The 23811-nt window shown below is 43.4% G+C and overlaps 1 protein-coding gene and 1 long non-coding RNA gene across 2 annotated transcripts in view; one reads left to right on the top strand and one right to left on the bottom strand.

The window, feature by feature from the left end:
• The window catches only part of LOC144806415 (uncharacterized), a 116481-nt gene that overhangs the window by 3565 nt on the left and 89105 nt on the right, over positions 1-23811 (top strand). Inside the window, 3 exon segments of the mRNA XM_078672776.1 lie at positions 1-164; positions 166-448; positions 4071-4625. Coding sequence (XP_078528902.1) covers positions 1-164; positions 166-448; positions 4071-4625 — 1002 coding nt within the window.
• Positions 21308-23435, bottom strand: LOC144806405 (uncharacterized). The gene is made up of 2 exons (XR_013605797.1): positions 23332-23435; positions 21308-21497 (listed from the first exon to the last, which is right to left on the bottom strand). It is a non-coding gene; the product is annotated as an uncharacterized LOC144806405 (long non-coding RNA).

The following is a 23811-nucleotide window of genomic DNA, read 5'->3' as shown; positions in this document are numbered from 1 at the left end:
CCCTATCATTATATTGAATGTGACAGTAGTTTTCGCGACTCTTCAGCATTAAGGAATCATCAGCAGACTCACACAGGAGAAAAACCATTCAAGTGCAATGAATGTGTGAAGAGCATTTTTAATCGATTATCAGACCTACAAAGACATCAGCGAACACACACGGGAAAAGCCATACCATTGCAATGAATGTGTGAAGAGCTTTAGTCAATTATAAAGCCGTCAAAGACACCAGCGAAGACACACAGGGGAAAAGCCATTCAAGTGCAGTGATTGTGCAAAGGGCTTCAGAACGTCATCACTCCTACAAAATCATCAGCGAACACACACAGGAGAAACGCCATTTAAATGCAGTGGATGTGTGAAGAGCTTCAGTCAATTATCAGACCTACAAAGTCATCAGCGAACACACACGGGGAAAAACCCTATAATTGTAGCTAATGTGACAGTAGTTTTCGCAGCTCTTCAGCATTAATGTATCATCAGCAAACTCACACAGGAGAAAAACCATTCAAGTGCATTGAATGTGCAAAGTGCTTTAGTCGGTTATCACAACTTCGGAGTTATCAGCGAACACACACAGGGAAAAACCCCTATCATTGTAGTGAAAGTGACAGTTGTTTTCGCTTCTCTTCAGCATTAAGGTATCATCAGCGAACTCACACAGGAGAAAAGCCATTTAAGTGCAATGAATGTGGGAAGAGCTTTAGTCGATTATCAGAGCTACAAAGTCATCATCGAACACACAGGGAAAAAACATAGAAGGGCGCTGAAAGTGTGAAGGGCTTTTGATAGAAGACCCGACTAGCAGTAAAGAAGAAAAACAGATAACAGTATTTGCAGAGTAATAAAAGTGTTAGTTTCCAGAGATTGTTCACTTCCGTACACAAAGCAAAGCAACATGATGCACCAGGATACACAGTGGGAAGCAAGCACAATGTGGATTAGAAGAAAAGAAAAGCAACATTCTTGATTTTTATTTGATGAAGAAGAGATACAAAGAAAAAAGTTCAATCGCACCTGATCACACTTCCTGTAAAAGCAACACTGAACAATACAGGGACTAACCACTGTATTTTCAGCTATCTTGTAGGATTAGTGATAAAATCTATAAACCCAACACACCCAAAGTAGGCATGTTGTCAGGGCTCTGGAGATGGAAGCTTCATTGGTAAAATGTATGTATTGCGATTAACAAATGCCACTGCAGTATATGTAATGAACTCAAGTGAAGCACAGGTGTTCAAGAAATAACCTATTTTTAGATATAACAGAGCATATACCTTGTTTTTAAGTAACGTTTTCTGCATCTTTTACACACTGTTTTTGGTTGATGGATCAGCTCGTGTCTCAGGTCTTATAACTAAGTGTGACCCATGGCTCCTCTCCGACTGGGCTCTCCCTATTCATTTTGTGACTTGCCAAACTCAATTTTTTACCAGAATTGAGCCACTGTTAGCAGCAGACTCTGTTTGAAGAATGTGGTGAAATAGCGAAATTCCACATCAAAAGCATATATGTGCTAGGACAATCTGTTGAACTCCGAGCACATCGTCTTCCACACTGATTGTCCTTTGTCCTGAAATGTGCCTCAGGATTTGTCATATGAATGCGAGCAGTGACATTCATGAAGCTAAAGCTAACAGGAGTGTGTGGGAGATAGAGAGGGGGAAAGATACAGAGAGCGAGAGAGACAAAGAAAGGGGGTGAAAAAGAAAAAGAAATGGAAGGAGGGGGAACGGCAGGTGATTTGTATTCAAATAGAAGAAGCAGCCGAAAACTTGTCAATGTGTGACATCACCATAGAAACGGGCGGAATACCTGTGAATTTATATAATTATTTTTAATATCTATAGACCCATGTCATTTAATAAACGTCACAAATAAGGAAAATAGTGAAGGAGCCCATTATCATATGCAAATAACAATGATGTCACAAGTAGTGACGTCACAAGAATTGATGTCAGGCCCTTATAATAATTTTCACATGAAAGATCGACGGCCTGTTTTAAAAACAAAAAGCAAGAAACATAAAATATTGTAAAAAGAAGATTTTGGTATCAGTTTTTATACATGATGTGTTTTTCCCACTATCAGTTTGTAACTAAACTCGGAAATGACTGAAAGTGTAAATATTTTTAAACAGATATGTGGAACTTGGAAATTACATTTTTAAACAGTTTTCAGCGAACAAATAAGATGTGCTTTTAATTTGTGTTTGTTTCCTGACGTTCTTTATCCAGCCCCTAAGCCCCAAAGTGTTTCACATTTACAGTGTATTAAGCATTAGAGGGGCTGATTTCTCTGTTCCTCTCTTGCGCCACTCACACAAATAAATAAAGGGATGACTGCTAGTTGGACAGACAGTTACAAACACTCTGAGGCCTGTGTCTGCAGATGCAAGAATCAAAGTAACAATTCCAAGTCGCAGGCTAAAGAGCTAGGTGGAACTGTGTCCCTTTTCTAGATAATAGTGGGGGCACCCCTTCAAACTGTGTCAACCCCCGACTTGTGCCGTGCTGAAAAAGCAATAGTGAATTTGAGTAATTTACGATGAATTGAAATGAGAGAAAGAGAAGAAGAGAGCGAGGTGCAGGACATATTGAAGAAAAAGAAAAAAGAGACACAAGATTTTACCCTGTTCTGTGTACAAGCATTTTACGTAAACATGCTGTGCTGTGCGTTGTGAACAGGCTGTCACCCCCCTTTGTATGTAAATGAGCTTCTGTAACCAGACACCCCAGGCTCCCATCTCTTCTAGCGTGGATGATAATGTGAGCACTGTAAGGTGATCACAAACAAGGGCTCTACTGAGAAATAATTGGCTTCCAGGTCACACAGCTGTGGTTATGTAGTTCATTATTAGTTAATTTACTTTAATGGGCAGCAATTCTCCAGGTTACTTTTTTTCAATATATCGCTTTATATCGATTGTTGCTCTCCATCAGTTAAAGGTGAGGTTCGATGTAGGATTTGTTGTTAGTGTTCCTAGATCAGGTCTCAATCCCTTTGTCCTCGATTTGTCGGCATGTGTTTTGTCCACACACTGGTCTAGGATGGACCTTCTCAAGGTAGAAGACACTGTAATAGGAATAATAAATCAGATATATATGAAATTATATGTAAACAAATATGGGCCTTTTAGTTATCAGGCACCACCAGACTCACATCTACACATGTAATTGAGCACCAGACTAAAGTGACTCCTCCCTATATAAATATGTGCCATCAGAAATCGGGCTGATGGTTCCGCTGATGCGCACAGCAAATACAGTTTCTGAGACTGTGCGCATTGGACAACATTTTAATTGTTGAAGTTTCACACAATGTCGCTGATGCGCTCAGCTTATAAGGTTTGTGGATATTGTGCACTGTAACCAGATCACTGAAGTTCAAACTAGGTCAAAACATACATAATGCAAAATGTCACTGCCCCGCCCTTCTTTTTGACACCTCCAGGAGTTCCTCCTCTCTCGTGGCTGAAGTGGAAGGTTTTCACACATTATGCTCGTGTCTTTGGCACTTCCTTCATTGCACAGAGGAAAGCCTCATGGTTAATGCATTGTTTTTGCTCTGAGGGACAATAATTCTTTGAACACCTTCCTGAACTCTCTGATAGTGCCTCTACCACTCTTAATGAATACGAGATCTGCATCAAAAAGTTGGACTTGCACTATCTCCCCAAAGTGAGTACTGTCCTTGTACGATATCACTTTGGGAGAAGGATGCAAAGGCAGAATGAGTCAGTCAAACAGTACATAACTAACTTGCACAATTTGGCTTCCATGTGCAATTTTGGTGCTGCTTAAGAGGAGTGCATAAGAGATCAGTTCATGTTGCGATGCGCCCTTGACAAAACAAGAGACGCCCTGTGGCAAAAAGACACGGAATTGCTTCAAGAAGTACTGACCATAGCCAAAAGTCACAAGCATTCAAAAGCGTGTGTGGATGTAATACACAAAAACAGTTCAGGTGATAAAAATGAGAACATTAATGTCAAGGTGGTGGTGGATAGAATCGTTAAACCCAAATCAAGCACCACTTCAAAGCCCTTTAACACAAATAATTTTCAGGGGAAGATCTTCAGGTGTGGCAACCCTGCCCATGTAGCCAACTTTAAAGACTGCCCAGGCTGGAAGGCAATGTGCAAAACTTGTGAGAGAAAAGGTCACGTCTCAAAGAGCTGCGGAACGGGCAACAAGCATGAAAAAGTCAGGGAAGTTGATCTTTATGAAGAAGATTTGGAAGGGATCAATGTTCTCCCTGTCACAGGGAATGCTAGTGATGGCCCTCAGGAGCTAGTTTTGATCAATGATGCTCCCGTGAACATGCTCTTCGACTCTGGGGCCAAGATAACTCTAGTCCCAAAAACATTTTATGAGCGTACTCTGCTGGGCAAAGTCACCCTTTTGAAGCCAGACTTTAGACCAAAAGGTTATGGTATGGTGACTATTGAGTTGCTGGGTTATTTCTGGTGCACCATTGACTTCAAAGGGAGAGTCATCCCTGGTAAAATCTATGTCTTGATGAAGCAGGACTCGCTCATAAGTTGGTCCCATCAACGTGATATACATATCTGCCTTGATCCCAATGAGAATCCCCCTGTCTGCCTAAAAGAATTACCACCAGTTAGGGTTATTAGTAATGCTAATTGAGACTGGATCAAGGAATTCCCTGAGGTCTTTGCTGGTGAACTGGGTTTGTCTCAAACATTATGTACATCAGATAAAGGTCAAATCTAACGCTGTTCTAAAAACAGCTAAGGTCCGGAAAGCACCTCTGTTAGTAAGGGAGAGCATGAAAGTTCAATTAGACAATCACTTAGCCAAGTGGATCATTCGAGAAGTTGAAGCAATGGAGTGGGTCTCTCCTGCTGTTATGGCCCACAAGCCAATGGGGAGGCCAGGCTCTGTGTCGGCTCAAGGGTGCTCAACAAAACAGTTATTGTTGTTCATTACCCTTTACCCAACATAACTAAAATCCAGTGTTCTCTTGAGGGGGCAAGTTATTTTTTTTCCTTGGACTTGACCTCCGCCTATCACCAGGCCGGGCTACACTCCTCTTCAAAACATTCAGAATGTTCACTCCTCTTCCCAGGACATTACCTCCTTTGTAACACCCTTTGGTACCTTTAGATTTCTAAGAATGCCTTTCGGACTGATTTCTGCTGCCTCATTTTTAAAGAGGGTGATGGAGGGCATTATTGGAGGCCTTCAGGATTTCAAGGTGTACCCAGATGATGTGCTCATCTTTGGTGTGGATTTTGAGGAGCATAATGGGAGGCTGAGGTCAGTATTGAAGAAGTTACGTGATGCTGACCGCACCCTTAGGGCTGACCAGTGCAAATCTGATGTCAAAGAACTAGAGTACATAGGGCATCAAATCCAAAAAGTCATTGGTAAACACCCTTTGAAATTTGCACACCCCTTTAAACAAAGAAGAGTTTGTAAAGTTTCTGGGCATGGCTGAATTTTATCACAAGTTTGTTCTGAACTTTGCAGGATAAACCTCTTGTTTGAGGTCTCTCCTCCAGAGGGGAAGCACATTTGTTTGGTCCAAGGGCAGTGAGGAACAGATGATTTTGAATGATTTAGAGGTGAAGAACTGGCGGAAGGAATTAATGTGTGTGCGATTAGTTAAGGGTTGATATTCGAGAGTGAGTGGAGGGAACATCACTTGAAAGATTTAGACTTGCAGATAGTCCTAACCATGGTCACGGGTAGTTTGTGTGAGAAGAGGGACTGTGATGAGGTCCTCGAAGTCTTTGGCAAGTTATGGAAGATCTGGCAGTGGGGTGGTCTCCTCATGCATGGAAGTAAGTTGGTTGCATCCCTTTCACTAAGGGATAAGCTAGTAAAGACTGCTCACGCCTCGCACATGGGCATTGCCAAGACAAAGAAAAGAATGAGGGAAGCATATTGGTGGCTGCCATGGAAGTACATGTAGAGAGGTTGGTGTGTGAATGTGCGTGATGTGACACGATATTGAAGTGCAGCACGTAACCCATGGTTATTAGGGAACAGGCTACTGGTCCGTGGATGGACACTTCTGTAGATATTTTGGGACCTGTGTAGGAAGGTGGAATCTGACTACATGGTTGCCCCCACTTTTTTCTGGGTGTTTTGATGGTTTTTGACTTAGTTTGGCTGGGATCCTGCTATTCAGGGCCCCAGCCTATCTGCTTTCTCTCTAAATTGATTCCATGTACTATAGGTAAACTCCAGTTTGATTACTGGGGTACCCTTGTGAGTCCCTAGTATATGGTACACTAGGTACTAAGGGCATAGGTACCCCTGCGGCCTACCAGGGGCTGCAGCATGTATTATGCCACCCCTGGGAAGCCTTCCAAAATGACACCACAGGACTGGTACTGCAGCCTAGGTAAGGTGGTGCATGCACCCCTTACTGAGATATAGGTTACCTATATCTACCTTAAATCACTACACATAGAGACCCATCAGTCACCCATTTGGCAGGCCTTATCAATCCCATGCATGAGTAGTACGCCTCTGCAGCCTTCAGAACCTATTCTCTGGGCCTGACCATATACTCTTAAGTGCATTATATCCTCGCGGTAAATGCTAACTTTGGGATGGCTGCACGGAGCATGTCGTGTTTGGTGTCAAACACTTTGGAATCCTACACCCCTGCCAGTCCTGGCGGCGGGGGTAGAATTTCACCCTTCAAGAGGGAGAGACATGTACACACCGGTCTACCCGGTAACAGTTTTAAAGAACCCTGGCATCACAAAATGGATGCTGCTGCCACAGACACAAGTCTGGACTCCTGCTGCTGGACAAAACTCCATCAGGGGAGGCCTGGACAATAGGTTTCCTGTCACACTCCCAGACAGGCTTTACTGTATTGGGGCTTGTTGGATGCACTCTGAGAGTGCTTTGAAGTCTGCACTGGGGGCACATTTGGTGTCCTTGTGTATAGCACAGTTCAAACCGGTTGCAGGGGCAACCAGCCCCTGCTCCGGTGCGAAATTGGACACAGGAAATGGGTATAGCCATCCCTCTTTCCAAACCTTTCCGAAGGTGGGTCCCCAGAGTAAGTGAGTCCAACCCCTTTCTTAGGTATGAGTAAGGAAACCCTGGCAACAGGACTTTACATATCCCAGGACAAAATTCTGCAACTGAATCCTGGAACTTCGATGCTCTACTCAAGACCAGAGGACTGAAGAATCTCCCTTGGGGTCAAGGAGTGACTCCTCTGCTTGCCAGGAACCAACAAAGCATTTGCCGATCTGCATCTCTGAAACTCCCGATGAACTCCGAAGTACCTGCAGCCCAGGAAGAAGATTTCCAGACTTTTCAGAGGCCGGCCCGAGTACCCAGTAAAGCTGAGACCCGCAGGCCTCACGAGTGACGTGGAACCAGAACTCCAGGACACCATGCACATGTGATGTATTCCTATAGGTTCTGTATCGATCCCCCTATTCCTGACCCTATTCTGGTTAACAAGTTAACTAGCAGCCATCCCATGAGGCAGAAAACCCCCATGATGCAGGAACCGTTATCTGATTAAGCCACACTACGGCACAGGAACGTGTTATCTGATTAGGTCATAACGCTTGCCATCTAATTAGACAAGCGATATTCCTCCAGCCCCTGATAAGGCATACGGAGTTCTCAAAACAAATCAAACCTATGACAACCTGGGAAAAACCCTGCGGCCATTGTTTTGATTTCACCGAGAACTTCAGCAAAAGAATGTGCTAACGACCAGGTCGTATGACATCCTTATTGACGTATCTATGTCCATCCTTACGTCAATCTCGGCACCTTAAAGGTATAAATATTACCGATATTGCCCTATGCAAACACACGCGGTGGTGACGAGATCGGAGCAGCCAGACTTGCCGAAGCCCAGAGCAGAGCAGACCCCGCTGGCGCAGCCCCGCCTTCCTGACGCGCTGAGAACGAGAAGCTGCCTTTTCTCCTGCCGAGAAATCCAGCTCCGGCGCTTCCGGGTAGCCCTCGCAGGCAGCCTGGAATATCGAGACCAGAGACGAGAGATACCATCCCTCATTCATCCTAGATTCCAGGTGCAGAACTGAATAACCCCTTGCAGAGAATTCTTTAGTCAGTCACTTGGCAAAACAAACTTAACTTAAACTGTAACTTTCTATTCCCGCCCACGTATTAGGCTTAGGTCAGGTACATCTGGTGTAGGCGTAGTTAGAAACACCAGTTGAGTACGATTAGTCAAATGTAAATGTGTATGTATATATTTTATCCATTTTAAACCTTCATATGGCTTAGAAACCATATCAATGTTTTTACAGTATTATTTTATACTTCTGCTTTTAATGTATGCACTTTACTTAACCATAAGTATTGCAATAATATCGATCCATTTCTCTTGTATGAGAAAAGAGACTGATCAATAAATAACATCTTTTATTGAACACGCCCGTCTCTTCCTTTTCTCTACAATCTGGTGAGACTAAGAATGCACGTACTGACTGAGTAAAATAAGTCGTCTTTTGTTTTCACACGACTCTAGAGATACACTCTTGATTAGGGGAGAGCAAAGTTGTCATGTTCTATGGTTGTCAGAAACTAAATCCCTTCTTGTCTATCCAGGGAGGTTCAACTCCTCCTTGCCTATTCGAGAAAGTTTCTAGTGAACTCTGAGCTAGCTGGCAAACCCAAAACTTTAAGTCTAATATCGACAGTAGTAGACCTAGTTAACGTCTGGTCTAGGCCTATACTATTGAAGGTATTATTCCAATGCGCAGAGCCTATTGGGATAATAGGAACTACACTACATGGCGCCCAACGTGTTTGGAAGGGCGATAAAACTAACGTAAGACATTTAGAGTAACTCAGTCGTGCTTTTTCACTCAGACCCCTTTTTTCCCATAATACTCCAAAGACGTCTGGAGTGGGTGAAAGGTAATATCCGCCAGACCTCGCAGGAGGAAACTCCTATGTATGGTTCTTGGTTTAGTCAACGTTGAAGGATACACTGTTCCAAAATATTGTGCATCTAATCTTTGTTTCCCTAAGAACCCTGATCTGCAAACAAAAGAAATAAGCTTCCTGTCGGTAAAATGGTAGACAGTGATGATGAAAGAGAGACAGTTAGAATAGCAACTGAACTCGCAGAAGCTGATACTGCTATGCAAGAAGCAGACCCGGGTATAATAATCATCCCGGTCAACACAAGGAAATCTATAACCTTAAAACTTATAGAAAATGGACTGACACCTAGAGGTGGCACAGTCATATTCATAATTGAGGCACACGAATATCGGCAGACAGAGGTATTCAACACATGGATAAACTTTCCAGCAGCAAATGCTGTAACTAAGTGCTTCCACTTTTACAAAACAGAGGAACCTCCTGATACGTACACTCCTTTCGAGGAGGTGGAAGTACCACTTAAATTTCAAGAGCATCTGCTCTTATTTAATGGCGCCCTAAAACATAATAATCACATCACCAGGCTCGGTCCCTTAGGTAGACCAGGAGCAACGTGGCCGGTCCTAGCCGGATACACACCACATCCAGACATCGAAAGAATGCCTGCACCAGAGCTTTTAACACAGCTAAAACAATTAATAAAAGTACATAGACAATTAGTCCAATATGTGATGCGGACTTCAACAATTCAACCAGCAATTAAAATTCCACAGCTGACCCCTCACCAGGGGAACACAAATAAAATTACACCACAGAACATACAATCCTGCCTAGGTAAAGTACCAGCTAAACGGGAACAAATACCATTCTGGTTGGCACAAAAAATCACCCAAATAGAGGCGGTGTTTCCTGACACCACCCCGTTAGAAAAACACAGGATTCTGACTATCTGTCTTCCAATGGGAATCGCACCACACGTGGAGGACTGTGACACTTGGGGTACAGTCTTTGCTTCCATCTACACAAAAACGCACGGTGTTCCATCCATTTCGGTAATACCAGATGTGCTAAAACAAATTCAAGACGAATACGGTCCAGAACCCGCTTTAACTCTTGGTATGAAATTACTAAAAGACTTCAAGCAGGTCTCGGCTATATTATTAGCCAACATAAAGGGAGAAGCAGCAAACGTGGCAATCCGCCAGAGGTTAAAGGAGACAGATATAGCAGACCAACCAGCTGAAATTGCCAGAATTATAGAAAAATCCTATGAGGAACTAGGTAGAGATAGTTTAGGTGGAATACCAGTAAAACCACAACTGATTGAAAGTCCTGAAATAATATTTTTTAATAATAATTCAACATCACAAAAAAAGAGCTGGGATGGAAACAAACAATCCAATCCTAAAGAAAAGAAATTCCAGTCCAGAGGAAGGTCTCCTCGGCGGAGAGAAAAATCTCCGAACCAAAGACACAGGTCACCCCAAAGTGACCCCTCTGGGAAAAGATATAACCTTAGAAATAGGGATAATATAAAGAAGCCTGATAGATATCAAGACATTGATACACGTCCCTCTCAATCTTTTCAGACTTCCTCGCAGAAATCGAAAAGAAGAGGACGATCAGAACAAAGAGAAGAGCACGCCAAGTCCAAAGACAAGGAACCTGCTCATCTAAAAAAGAAATTACAATTTCCAAAAAAGAAGGTAGCCAGTATTAAAGTAGTTAACAATGCCGAGAATACTGAGGACACAACTGAAAAACGGAGAATGGGCTCAGACAATGCTAGACAGCGCAGCAGAAGTGAGCATAGCTCGCAAAGTCCTTATGAATCATCTGGAGACAGTGGACACGAATGAATATCTTCAAGTGGAAACTGCAGACACCAGAGTTAGCAAACCTCACAAAATATATGAAATAACTTTACGTATAGAAGGGGATAAGACTAGAAAAATAAGGGGACTATTTTGGGATAATCTCTCGAAGGGCTATGACATCCTTCTAGCTGAAAAAGACTGGCCACCAGAGTTTGTCAGGGAGTGCCCTCATGGCGAAGAAATAATTATGCCTGCCTTCTCAAATCATATCCCAATTCATAAAAAATATACACTTGCTAGAAAGTGGGCAGTAGCTCTAGCTCCTGCTTTATATAAAAATCATGTAGGATGGGATGAGGACTCTCCTCCTCACAAAATCCAGTTAAAATCACAACCTACTGCACAAAGACAGTACCCAATTAAGCAAGAAGCTAAAAAACAGGTAAAAGAAATCCTAGATCAATTAGAATACCAGGGGGTGATTGAAACTTGCACCTCACAAATGAACAACCCTTTGTTTCCGGTCTCCAAACCAGACAATTCATATTGTCTAGTTTTGGATTACCGACACCTTAACTCATGTTGCAAAACTTTTGCAGTGCAAAACTCGCATAGTGCTGCACTAATGAATAACATAGTGCGCAAAAAATACAAAACAACATTAGACATCTCTAATGGATTCTTTTGTCAAAACATAGCACCAGAGAGCAGATATTTGTCTGCGTTCTCAATAAATGGCACTCAAAAACAATTCTGTTGGTTAGCCCAGGGGTACAAGAATAGCCCAGGGGTATTTTCAGCGAGAGTAACAGAATTACTACAAACATATGATGACGAAGCATTATCTTATGTCAACGACATATACTTAACAGATGATGACTTGGATACTCACTTGAAGAGAGTGAACACCATAATACTTGGGTTCGCAGCAGAGGGTTACAAATTCAACTTTAAAAAATCCAGAATTGCTCATCTAACAGTCCTGTTCTTAGGATATGAATTATCAAGTGAAGGCAAAAGCCTGGCTGACAATTTCCTAGAGAAATGTGCCGTACTCCAAGCACCTAGAACACTAAAAAACTTACAGTCAATTCTAGGCTTCCTAAATTTCGGAAGAACATACATTGCAAATTACGCAGAAAGGGTCAAACCCCTTTATGATTTAATAAAACCAGATTTTAAAAGAACCAATTGGACTCAAATACACACAGAAATTCTGAGATCCTTACAAACAGACATGTTAATTAAAACAAAATTAGAAACACGTGATAACACACGCAATCTTGTGATTCGAGTCATCCCAGGAAGATGCGGATTCACATACCTGACCTCTAATGAGGGAGAAAAGGTACCAATTGCATTCAAATCACACTTGTACACAGAAGCTGAAAAGAAATTCAGCATTAAAGAAAACATTGTTAATGCAGTTCAAACCGCAATAGCTAGAGAAAAAGATCAAGCGGACGGTAGACACATCACAGTCAGAACAGCAGAATCAGCCTTTGAGGCATTAACAACACCGTGTAATTTACCAACAACAACATTGAATCCGGAATGGATACAATGGGTGAATTCAATTACAACGGACAAAGTATACTACTACTTTGATCCAGAACTAGAGGAACTAAAACATCTAGAATATGAAAGAACATTCCCTCTGCCAATCGACATTCTGCCCTTACGACAATACGCTTGTGTAATCTATACAGACGGACATGCTCAACCCTCCGTTTGGGGAGAACAAGCATACAACCCCACATGTGAGATTACAAAAGAAGTGTGGCGCGGAGGTAATCTAAGACCTCTATTAACAAAAACACACTCAGTAGAAACTAATTCAGAACAACAGACTGAAATAATAGCATTGAAAATGGCGCTAGATAATGCGGATCGCGAATTCCCGACACTTATAGTGTCCGATTCATATTACTGCGTCAAATCATATAACAACGATTTGCAGACATGGATTCAAAACGGTTACAAAGATGACACAGATGCAACAATAAAGCATAAACTGCTTTGGGAACAAATAGCTCTTTTACAAAAAGAACTACCAAAGACTCACGTGACACACACACTGAGTCATCAGCGTGATGGCGTTCACGTTGCAGGGAATTCATTGGCTGAGACAGCCACAGCGGTAGCAACTAAATCGGCTTCCGTAGCTAGAAAAAAGCGTACAGTGAAGTATATTGACGGTGTGAAACAGTGCTGGCGGTGAAAACGTCATCAAAAGGCGACTGCTCAGCGCTACCGATCAACTATCCACTCAATTATACATACATAATCGATGCAAACTCCGTCCCTTTTGTTCGAATCCCTGGAGTGGGGGATAGAGTGATTCCAAACATGGACAGGAGAACCTTGTTAATAGCAGACGCACATATGGGCGAGGGTCTCAGACACCTCAAACTAAAAGATTCTCTGGAAGAATTACAATCAAGGTACTGGTGGCCAGGCATGAGCCTGCATCATACCATGTTTTTAAAGAACTGCCCAAACTGTAACAGAAATCGCAGTGGTGAGAGAAACGGTGTAATACCGTGTTGTTTCACTCCAGAAAAGATCAACAGTAAAAAGCAAAGTGTCCGATTAATATATACAGGCTAGTTTCCACTTATAATGTAGATCACCAGCACTCGGCTGACGTCTGGACTGTTATACAAAGATTTGCGAGTCTAAATGGCATATACGCTAAGAGCATGCTACGTTTGACCATTGTTTTCACTCTAGCCCTCCAGCCTGAGGGGAAACATGGCCAAATGAGCATAGCACAGCGGGACTCTTCTCACTTCCTTCCTGAGGGATACGGGATGGTGTAAAGAAAAAACCAAGGCATAAAGCTATCTATAACAGAAAGGATATTAGGTTCGGGAGCTGGGTGGGTCAAACATCTAATAAGTGTCCAACGTAGTCTAAATAACCTGCCAAGAAATTCTCTGAAGGGATTCAGTCCGTACGAATTATTGTTTGGAACTAGGATGCTAGTCTTAGACCTCGACAGTCAGACTTCAGTGGTGAAGGAAAAAAGCTTTGATATCAAAGATCGTTTGGCTATTTTGCAGGACTTAAACGAAACAAGAAATGACCTGAGCAACATAAAGTTGAAACAGCAGCCAACAACCACTGAAGAACCACCACCTGTCCCAGCAAGACCTGTCTGGATTCCAAAAGTCGGGGATCTAGTCAGAGAAAAGATCGCGGTAAAGAAGGAATTTGGGCCTTCTTACAGAAAAGCAGTTCCTGTCTTGTCTATCAACGGGACAAGATCAGTTGTACTACCGCCGCTTGCTGGTAAAAAGGAGAACCGAGTTGTATCCATCGACCTGGTAAAACCACAATCATGTGGCCGATAACAAATAGTAGGCCAAGTGGACTCCCGATAAGTAGTAGAACACCAAGATTTGCTACAAACACAGAGGTTCAATCTAAGAGGCTAATCACATTCGAAACGCCTACAGAACTACAACAAGGACTATGCAACAATGCAATGGAACTTAGACCTCTGAAAACCCAAATAAAAACATTTAGCAGAGACACACCAATCTATAATGAAGTAACAAACGACTATGCAAGAAACAGTAATCCTGAAGCAATTGGAACAATTGACAGAACTGCATCCGGCTACTTCATAAACTTCGATGATTCCTCTGAAGGCTTCACTGAATCAAAAACACAGCCATCAACAAAAACCTTTAAAGATAAAGTTAAAGTACTTTGAAACAACTGAAAGAAACATATCTGATTTCTCCATTGATTGAATTTTGGGTGGGTTTTGGTGCTTTTATCCTCATACTTTGGCTCATCATGGTACTAACTTTGGGACGCTTCATTGAGGGAAAATATGCTAAAATGGACACAGCAAGTCAGAAAATCAACTTGATCCTCAAACCACACACATCTTCACACGTCGAGAAAAGAGAACTTTCTTCAGTCAACTTCACAGCCAATCCTATACAGGGTGGGGTAGCATGGGACAACACTGACTACGAAATCTATGGTCCGGTTGAAATCCTGAAATATCCACACCAAATTAAGATCTCGTTGAGTGACTTTGTAAAACCAAGCTCATTTGCTGATGATTGGGACTTTGAAAGTATAAATATTATGATGTCTGACTTAGTGATGTCTGCTAAATTTACCAAACATGATTATTTGCAGGGTTCGACAAATTATGATAGTATGTACTGTTATAACCACTATGGTAACCATTTTTTACATAGATCTGCACAACCTAGAAATGTTTTAAATTATAATCAATGGGAACATTGTGCAACCCCTCCAAAAGGAAGCTCAAGAACCGTTTATAACAAATATTCATACTTTTCAGGTTTCAACTCAAGTAATGCTGAAACATTTTATTTCAAATTGTCAAATAAGACAGGGACAAAGACCATGATAACAAACACGAAATTGATATATTCAGACTCATTCTTTGAACAAATGAATACTTTTGGTTTTGATTATTGGGACAAAAATGTTGAAGTAAAAAGTGTTTGGGGTACAAAAGAATGGCAAGTACAGGGTATAGAATCTTTGTTTAGAGCCTGCATGATCCCAGAACAAATTATATTTTTAAATGACACTGTTCAACAAACTACCTGTCTTGGCCTAGCCAAAATCAAAGACTTAAATAAACCGTCTATTCCAAAACCAACGATGAATAGCAATAGCTCTACAGATGAAGAGATAGACGTAAATTATGTATTAAACCAAAACAGAACACATCCTGATTGGAAAAAGTGGTTGATCTGGCCCACAGATACTAATAACTGTCAAGACAGATTCCTGAACAAAACACAGGGGTTCAAAATGACCAGGCCAGACCCTAGATATTCCCAAAGACAACACCCAGGGATAATAACCACCTACAGTGTGGGCAAATTATGCCTTCAGTGGCTACAAACTTCCACACTGGCAGAAATTAAGCAACACCTTACTTTACTTACTGATGGTGCTGACTTGCGTGATTTCATTATGGGACCGCGCAAACAGCGTCAGAAACGTTTCATAGCAGCCTCTGTATATGCAGCATACAACGAGGCCTGGAAGGTGACTCAAATTGAGACAGCAGAAAGTATACGGGAAATTGACCGTATTAATTTGGAAAAATCACTTTCTGTAGTGGACAATGGGTTAATGACTCTGTCCTCCAGAATTTTTTCTCTGGACAGCATTGTGTCTTCAGCAATCGACATAATATCGCAAGACTTACTGTTGTTACAACACGGTCAGTCCCAATTGCGTTCTATTGTACAGCTTGGCTGGACGTTACAAAATCTGCGTTCAGGCTATGTGCCTTGGCGTTTAATCAACACAACGTCACTATTCAATATCTTTAACCTTACTGATAAACAAATCAGTATGGCACAAAAGGGTGCTGATTATACAATCCTGAGCATTGAGAAACTCGAGAGATTACCAGTGACAATGTCAGAACGACCTGTAAGTGAATGGATAATACATGGGATAATTAATATTCCAATATCAACCTTCAGGTTTCAATACTGCCAAAAATATATACAGGCTGGCATGTACGAAAAAATGGGAAAAGGGTACATTAAAACAACATGGAACTTGCCCTATTCACATGCATGTGTCAGTAATAAAGGACAGAAAGTGTTTCTTAGTGGCAATAATTGTGCGATGTCACTAAGCGGTACACTTCTGTGTAATGGAATTAGTTTGCATGGAGCCTGTGAAGGGAACTCAAATAACCTTTCATGTCACCAGCTAGGCGCACCTGCAACAGAGATAGAACCATTTTTTCAAAGACTCTATAATGGGAGTTATGTTCTAATTGTGGACCGCAGCTGTTGTAGTCTTATGCCCGGGACTCCTTATCTCGTAACTACGACTGCGAAGGTCAAGTGCTGTGGACGCTTATTGTTCCCCAGCTCCCTTCCAGACAGGGAGGCAAGGGCATGGCCCAACTTGAAAATTACTTCTATTCGAATAGATACTTTAAGCAGAATGAAAACAGTGCTTCTTCAGATGCCGACAAGGCTCACGTCATCAAAAGAAACGTATGATCTCCTAGTCGCAAGGACGACTGCAGAGATTCACTCCTTATTATCAACTAATTCCCCCATACATTTCGCAGAAATCCTGAATGAAATCTTAAATATTTCTGATACCAGTGGAGTCTCAAAAGTATTTAAGACAGTATTTTCGATGGCATTAACACCATTCAAAGCCATACTGGGTATTTTTCCAGATTTCGTCCTTTCGATTTTTGGCGGACTTCCCCTCATTTTGGGACTAATTGCAGGAATCCTATTCCTAGTCCTTATATTTCGTTATGGCAAACCATGTCACAGACAAAACACCTGCGACAAGGGAAGAAACAATCCTAGCCATTGGATACCGGGACCGGATATCAAAAATCCTGGGACTATCCCGGCTTAGAGACCTGAACATGACTTGGTTTCTTTCATTTCGACCAATGTGGCAACGATGTGTTTTACCTGTATTAAGGTGCTTGCTATGCGGAGAAGAATGCGTGTTAGACACCTGTCTGACGCTACAATCAGATGCGCCAATGGATGCAGAAACATTGTTGAGTCCAATAAAGGCTCATGCTTTGTGCTGCCCTCAACGGCTACCAATCCTGATGACGGCATTCGTGGAAGCTTCACCACTACGATTAAGGGGTAGTGAAGTTCAAGATGAAAGCAGCATTGATCAGGTACGACCTTCTGTCAGCAATACTAATCAAAATGTCAATGGAGACAATCATGCGCACGAATGCATGGTTACACCTTTTTCCGAGTTAGTGGAACTCTCCCAGGAAGCTGTTGACAACTTTTTCGAGAGTCTAAATGATATGATGTTCTCACCAGAGCAGAAATAGAGACTTTTTAGCAAGCTCGTACACGGCGTTCCCTGAATTTGGCCTTCAACTAGAAAAGCAAAATACCATGAACAATTTTCCCTCCAGTTCACGGACAGCAATTTTTTCAGCAGACCCAAAATATTTTTGCATATTTTTCGGAACACTATCTTCTGCTTAAAGTAAGAACTATTCTTAGAGAACTAAAATTTCTAATTTTAGATAGTTTATAGACATTAGCTGCCCGCTGGTATGTTCATAATTATTTTATTCTGTGATGGAATGGTCTCGAACCTTTTTTCTGTATTAAGAGCCATTTCATGTGTAAATTCTCATATACAAATTAGTGATAATGTATAGATATGCGTGATTACTTCAGCATTATTCTACAGCTTGAGTGCATATATTACATGTGACTGTTTTTTCCGTATATTTGATCATTTCTAAGCATGGGCGGATTTTGCGGATTCGCGATCCGCGAATTTGCGGATTTGCGTATTCGCGGATTGCGAAAATACGCGAAATCCGCGAATTCTCGCGGATTAGCGGATTTTTTGGGGGTGTGTGTGTTCGCACGGGTTTCTGCAAGTTCGCGAGGGTTTTGTACTATTTCGCAAATTGCGAACTTACTTGTCGGGTCGCCAGTTTAGCGAACTTGTTGTTTGTACGTGCCCAGTCTGTTTGCTAAGCTTTCTTCATCACTGCCACTCTCTGTCACCACTGGCACTCTCTTTGGTCACCCATGCCACCCTCTGGCTCACCCATGTCACCCTCTGTGTCATCACATCACCCTCTAGTTCACCAGTGTACATTATTGGGGCAAAGCAAAGCACTGCCATCCTCTGTCAACACTGGCACTCTGGTTCACCCATGCCACCCTCTGGCTGGCACACCCATGCCACCCTCAGTGTCATCACAACACCCTCTGATTGACCACTGAGTGAACAAACACCTGCTAAGTGCCTTAAGTTTTGCAAACAACAACACCTGCCCTGCCCCAACTGACATTAATGAAGGCTGGCACCTGCTTGTCTGCTCCCTTTCCTTTTTGTTGCAAATGCAAAGTAAATAATTTTTTTTAACAGGATGCAATGGCATACTTGTAACTATTCTGTGACTGATAGAGCAGGGTCACACAATAGTTGCAAGTAGGCAACCGGATTCTGGAGGGCCCCTTCAGGAAGCACTACAGGTAAATGGTTACAAATGAATAGCTCGAACTTTTGCACCTACTCGTTCGTTTTGCTTTTGCAAAACTCGTTTTTCGGTAATTTCGCCCTATTCGCGGGGCGCGTCGTAGTGCGAACTCGCCCGTGGAAGCCGCGAACTCGTGCGAGTTACCTCAAGGTTGAGTATGGGCGCCGCCATTTTGTTTGCGTGACGTATTTCCGTTTCCGCCCGCTAAGTGTAATCTCGCCCGACTCGCGCCTTGCGAATACAAGTTCGCACGAGTTCGCGAGAGAAATCGCGTGCGAACTTACTTACTCGCACGTGATCGGGCCGCCATCTTGTTTTTCATTCATTCCTATGTGTCTGGGTATGGTGTTTCTATCCTCTCTATATCTCTGCCATCCTTTGCTTGTTTTACTATTTTTTTGATCTATTTAACTTATTTTCTATCCCTGTATTTTTCTAGATCTATATTTTTGTGTTTTAGGCTATTTTTGTTTACTTTTGAACTACTTTTTTAAACTTTTACTTTCCTTCTTCCCTACTCTTATTTTTTTTCATTTTGTCTCTTCTTTACTGCTCACACCTGCCCAGAACAAGAACATGGTCAAGACAGCTGTGAAGCTGCCCAAGACGGGCACCGCAGCCCGTGCCCGGCTCCCGTGTGGTCGATTGAGGGCGGAAATGGTGGTGCCTCGGGAGATTTTCAGCCCTGAGGAGGTGGGCGCACTTGTTTTTTACGTGCAGCGCCGTCTCCCCAGGACCATCGCGGCAGGCGGCAGGATTGCTGCTGGTTACACCAACAGCCAGGAGCGACGGAAGCGGTGGGCGCAGGTGTGCCGGGCCCTTTTTAAGATCACGGGGGTCAAGCGCACCTACAATCAGGTCACCCACCGCTGGACCGACATCCTTGACCGAGAGCGTGACCTGCTAGACGTGCTGGGAGTGGAGGTCCCCGGTCTTGGTGAGTAGTAGTAGCAATTTTTTCATTAATATTTCAAAATCTTCTGTGCATTTCATGTGCACTGTTCTCCTTCTCTGTGCCGGTGCCACTGCTTATTTGTTATCTATTTTGTGTTCATTTAATTGGGCTGAGTATGAGTGTATTTTACAGAACTGCGTAATGCTAGACACAAAGGGGCAGATTTACAAGCCCCTTGTTCCACGCAGGGGGGGAGTGGGGGGTGGGTGGTGCCGGTCAGGCAGATGTGTGCCTCGCAAAAGTGCCTGCGTGAAATCTACAAGATTTAACGCAGGCACTTCCGCGACGCTGCTATGTCAATTCTTTATGCCTGCTTGCTTGAAGCAGGCGTAAGGACTGATGCGGTATGTAGAGTATTGGGCAGCCCTGAGCACTGCTATAGTTGCATTGCGCCCGCGAAGCGACTCTAGAGATGCGCCCCTATTTCGTCACGAGATGCGTTACGCATCTGCCTACCCTTGCGCCAGGGTTTGCCGCATTGTAATAGCGGCGCATCTGCCGTGACGCAAGGTTATTTTTGTGTTACGTATTTGTTCTGGTGCACATCTGGAGGTGTGCAGCTCAGAACTCGTAAGTATGCCCGTAAGTGTCAGATTAGCAATTACCTGCGCATCCCTGCAAAGTGTGTGGCACGGCAGCACCACCCATGGTGCGCCGTATTTACAATGCGGCACACCATGGTCCCAAAACGTCACCGAAGCGTTACGCATCGGTGCCGTAAAGGCGGCTCTTTGATGGAGTTGCGTTGCAACGATGGCGCAGCTCCAGCAATGCTGCGTCAAGCCGTAAGTCTGCTTCATGCAGGCGCAGGGTTTCAGTGACGCATCATTGTCCTAAATGACTGATTGAAATTTTATATATTCCCCATAGCCACTTTTAGCATGCGTTCCTGCGCAGGAACGCCCTCCCTTGCGCTGGAACGCTCCCTAATGGCGCAGGGTTTTAGAATGGGATGCATCTCCCATATGCGCCACGTTGTTAATATACGCCACACCATGGCGCCTCTCTTGTGGCGCTGCGTCACAAAATTGACGCAAGAATGGAGCAGAAGAGCTGCAAGGGGCTTGTAAATCTGCCCCTAGAGTAGAGGCTCAGGTGCAGTCCTTCCTTTGTAGCCCTCTTTTTGGATGAAATAGTAGGTTCTTGTTCTTTCTAAATGTTTGATTTGGTTGACAAGGACATCGGCAAGCAGCAATCATCAATGTTTTCTGTTATTTCTTTCATGTTGTACGTTAGGTCCGCCCAGGGGCAAGCGGACCGAAAAATCTGCTGCAGCAGTGGCTCCAAAGGAGGAGGATGCAGGCCAGGGCGGCGAGTGCTCCTTTGCTGGCCCCAGTAAGTTTTCTTTTAAATATAGAGGACCTATTGTTGTCCAAGCATTCCTAATTTAATTGTTTTGAAATAGTGTTTAGATAGGAGCAAAATCAATAATCCTACTGTTGCAGGGACAATTCTCCACAAACCGAACTATGGACACCAAAGACCAGAGTAATAATATTTCAGAGGGGCGTGTTTGGCACACTGTATAAATAAACCTGGTAGTGTCAGCAGCACAGATTCCTCCTTCCAAAAATTGCAAAACTTTTCGCTCAGTCACTCTAGTCCGGACTCTCTAGAGGAAAAACTACAGAGTCAATTCAAGTTTAAAAGCTTTATTAAAAGTTTAAGTAAACACATATATTAAAATAAAGTTAGTTGGAAATGGAAAAGTGCTTGGTGCTGATTTGATGAGTTCTGGAATGGTACACATTTCTTGTGGTCGAGCCGAGCTTTCACCTGGTTTCAAGTTGATGTTCCTCTCTTGTCATTAGAAGTCCAGTTTCTGTCTGTTCAGAGAAAAATAATGTGTGTTAAAAAATTAAGCAAGCATTCAACAATTGTGACAAAAAAATTAAGCAAGACAACAGCTTTCCCTGGAAGGAGGGACATTTACTTTAGACTAGAGTAGACAGTCAATTAATTTTTCAGTTGTTTTCACATTTTTTCATTCATAGACCAAATACTAGTGGAGTGGTGTAATCTAACATTCTTAAATCTACTTTGTAGGTGGAACATCTGGTGGCGGGGCCAGCTCGGATGTGGTCATCATTGACTCTGAGTCCGAGGGTCGATCTGGGGAGGAGGCGGCGCTAGAGGAGTCGGACCAAGAAGAAGTACAGACTGTGAGGAAGGAGACAGTGGCGGTGGCGAGTACAGGTAAGCTGGATCATGGTACTATCTGACTCTTAGATAGGATATGATGTGTATCCAGTGGTGGCCCAGTGACAAATTACAATATGGTAATTACAGCAGGCTGGGACCGAAAGACAGATAGAGGCAGAGACAGAGAGAGAGGAAGACAGAAGGAGAGATAGAGAGGGAGGGAGCCAGAGGGAGGGTGAGGGAGGGAGACAGAGAGAGAGAGACAGCGAGGTAGAGGGAGACAAAGGGAGACAGAAAGAGTGAGACAGAGAGAGAGAGAGAGAGAGAGAGAGAGAGAGAGAGGGAGGGAAACAGACATATCGCCTGGGCCTGGTGCAGATGATACGGTTGCTGGTGTGGTTAACGGCTCAGAGGAAAAATCACTCACTTCTGCCAGATCTCTTTCATATGAAAGAGCACCAAACCAAGGATACAAGAGAGTTGTGGGAAGGGAAATGGTGATTCAAGCGCCCCTCCCTGCGGACGCCCATGATACTGGCCTGAATAGTTTTGTACTGCCCTGGCTAGTTGCTAGTTGTACTGTGACACAACTTCCTGCTGAATCATTTTGTGTTAATCATATTCCTAAAGAGCATTGCTTACAGATTATGTCTTTCTTTCTTCATATAGTTGGCAATACTAAAACCTCCAAACCAACGAGGAGTATGCTGGCTGTACTGGCCCGGCAACGGAGGCTGGAAGCAATTGTTGCGGAATATCGGCGACTGGTGGAACTCGAGGGGGATAACACGCACTCCAGTGCATCCAACTTAACATCGTCTACATCCTCCTCTGTTACCCCACGTTCTGCCGGTAAGCACAGTGCTCCAGCGAACCGGAGCCGTGCCGGAAGACGCCACCGCCGAGCAGCAAAAGCTGCACCTCGCAGCACTGTTAAAGGTCGCTTGCGCCGTGCACTCCGCAGAGTGTCAGACCTAGAGGCGGAGGTCCAGAAATGGCACAAATTTCAAAATGTGGTGGAGGGCCTCCGCCTAGAGCAAGCCATCCTCCAAGAAAAATATGATGCCCTGGCCCTAAAGCATGATGCCCTGGAGGCCAAACTTACCAGCTTGCATCCCTAGAGTGTCCCTTGCCCCTTTTTTTGAGACTTTTGGGGGGTGGGAATTGGGAGTTGGGTTTTTTGGGGACTTTTGAGGACTATTTGTTGGGGTTAGGGAGGGTCTTGCGGGAGATTATTTTGTTAGGGATATAAATATACTTTTTCAAACTTTATCTGAGCATACCTGTTTTTTTACTACTTTTGAGCTGGGTGGGTGGTGGTTTTGCAGTAATTTCATTTAACAGAACACTGTCATCGTGTTGGTTCACGTGCAATAGGCCAAATTTTTTCCTAAGTAAATGCCTGTCACAGACTTTGTCAATTCAAGAGCCCTAGGACTTTGCTGCTAGTACCACTGTCACTCTCTCGCCTCTCCGAATACTCCATTATACTACCTCCCATCCAAAAGCTTATCTTACCTGTAATTTGTGTTTGAGGGCTGGCTCCACCTGGAATTCACAGAGTCCTAACGCGTTCTGCAGCAGGGCCACAACTGGAGTTTCCCGGCGTGGATTTTCTGCAAATCAAAAGCAATCAACATTAGAAATGTGGTAGCGGTGCTGACACAACCCTAAAACCTAGAAGCCCCAGAGACAGCACCCCTGAGACAGGCAAGCGAGCAATAGAACGCCTACACGTTCACGTGCAATAGGCCAAATGTTTTCCTAAGTAAATGCCTGTCACAGACTTTGTCAATTCAAGAGCCCTAGGACTTTGCTGCTAGTACCACTGTCACTCTCTCGCCTCTCCGAATACTCCATTATACTACCTCCCATCCAAAAGCTTATCTTACCTGTAATTTGTGTTTGAGGGCTGGCTCCACCTGGAATTCACAGAGTCCTAACGCGTTCTGCAGCAGGGCCACAACTGGAGTTTCCCGGCGTGGATTTTCTGCAAAT

The sequence above is a fragment of the Lissotriton helveticus genome, assembly GCF_964261635.1.
Source record: "Lissotriton helveticus chromosome 1_1 unlocalized genomic scaffold, aLisHel1.1 SUPER_1_unloc_7, whole genome shotgun sequence".
In the NCBI taxonomy this organism is placed as follows: domain Eukaryota; kingdom Metazoa; phylum Chordata; class Amphibia; order Caudata; family Salamandridae; genus Lissotriton; species Lissotriton helveticus.
The sequence above is the reverse complement of the archived record's forward strand: the minus strand, read 5'-3'. Positions and strand labels throughout refer to the sequence as shown.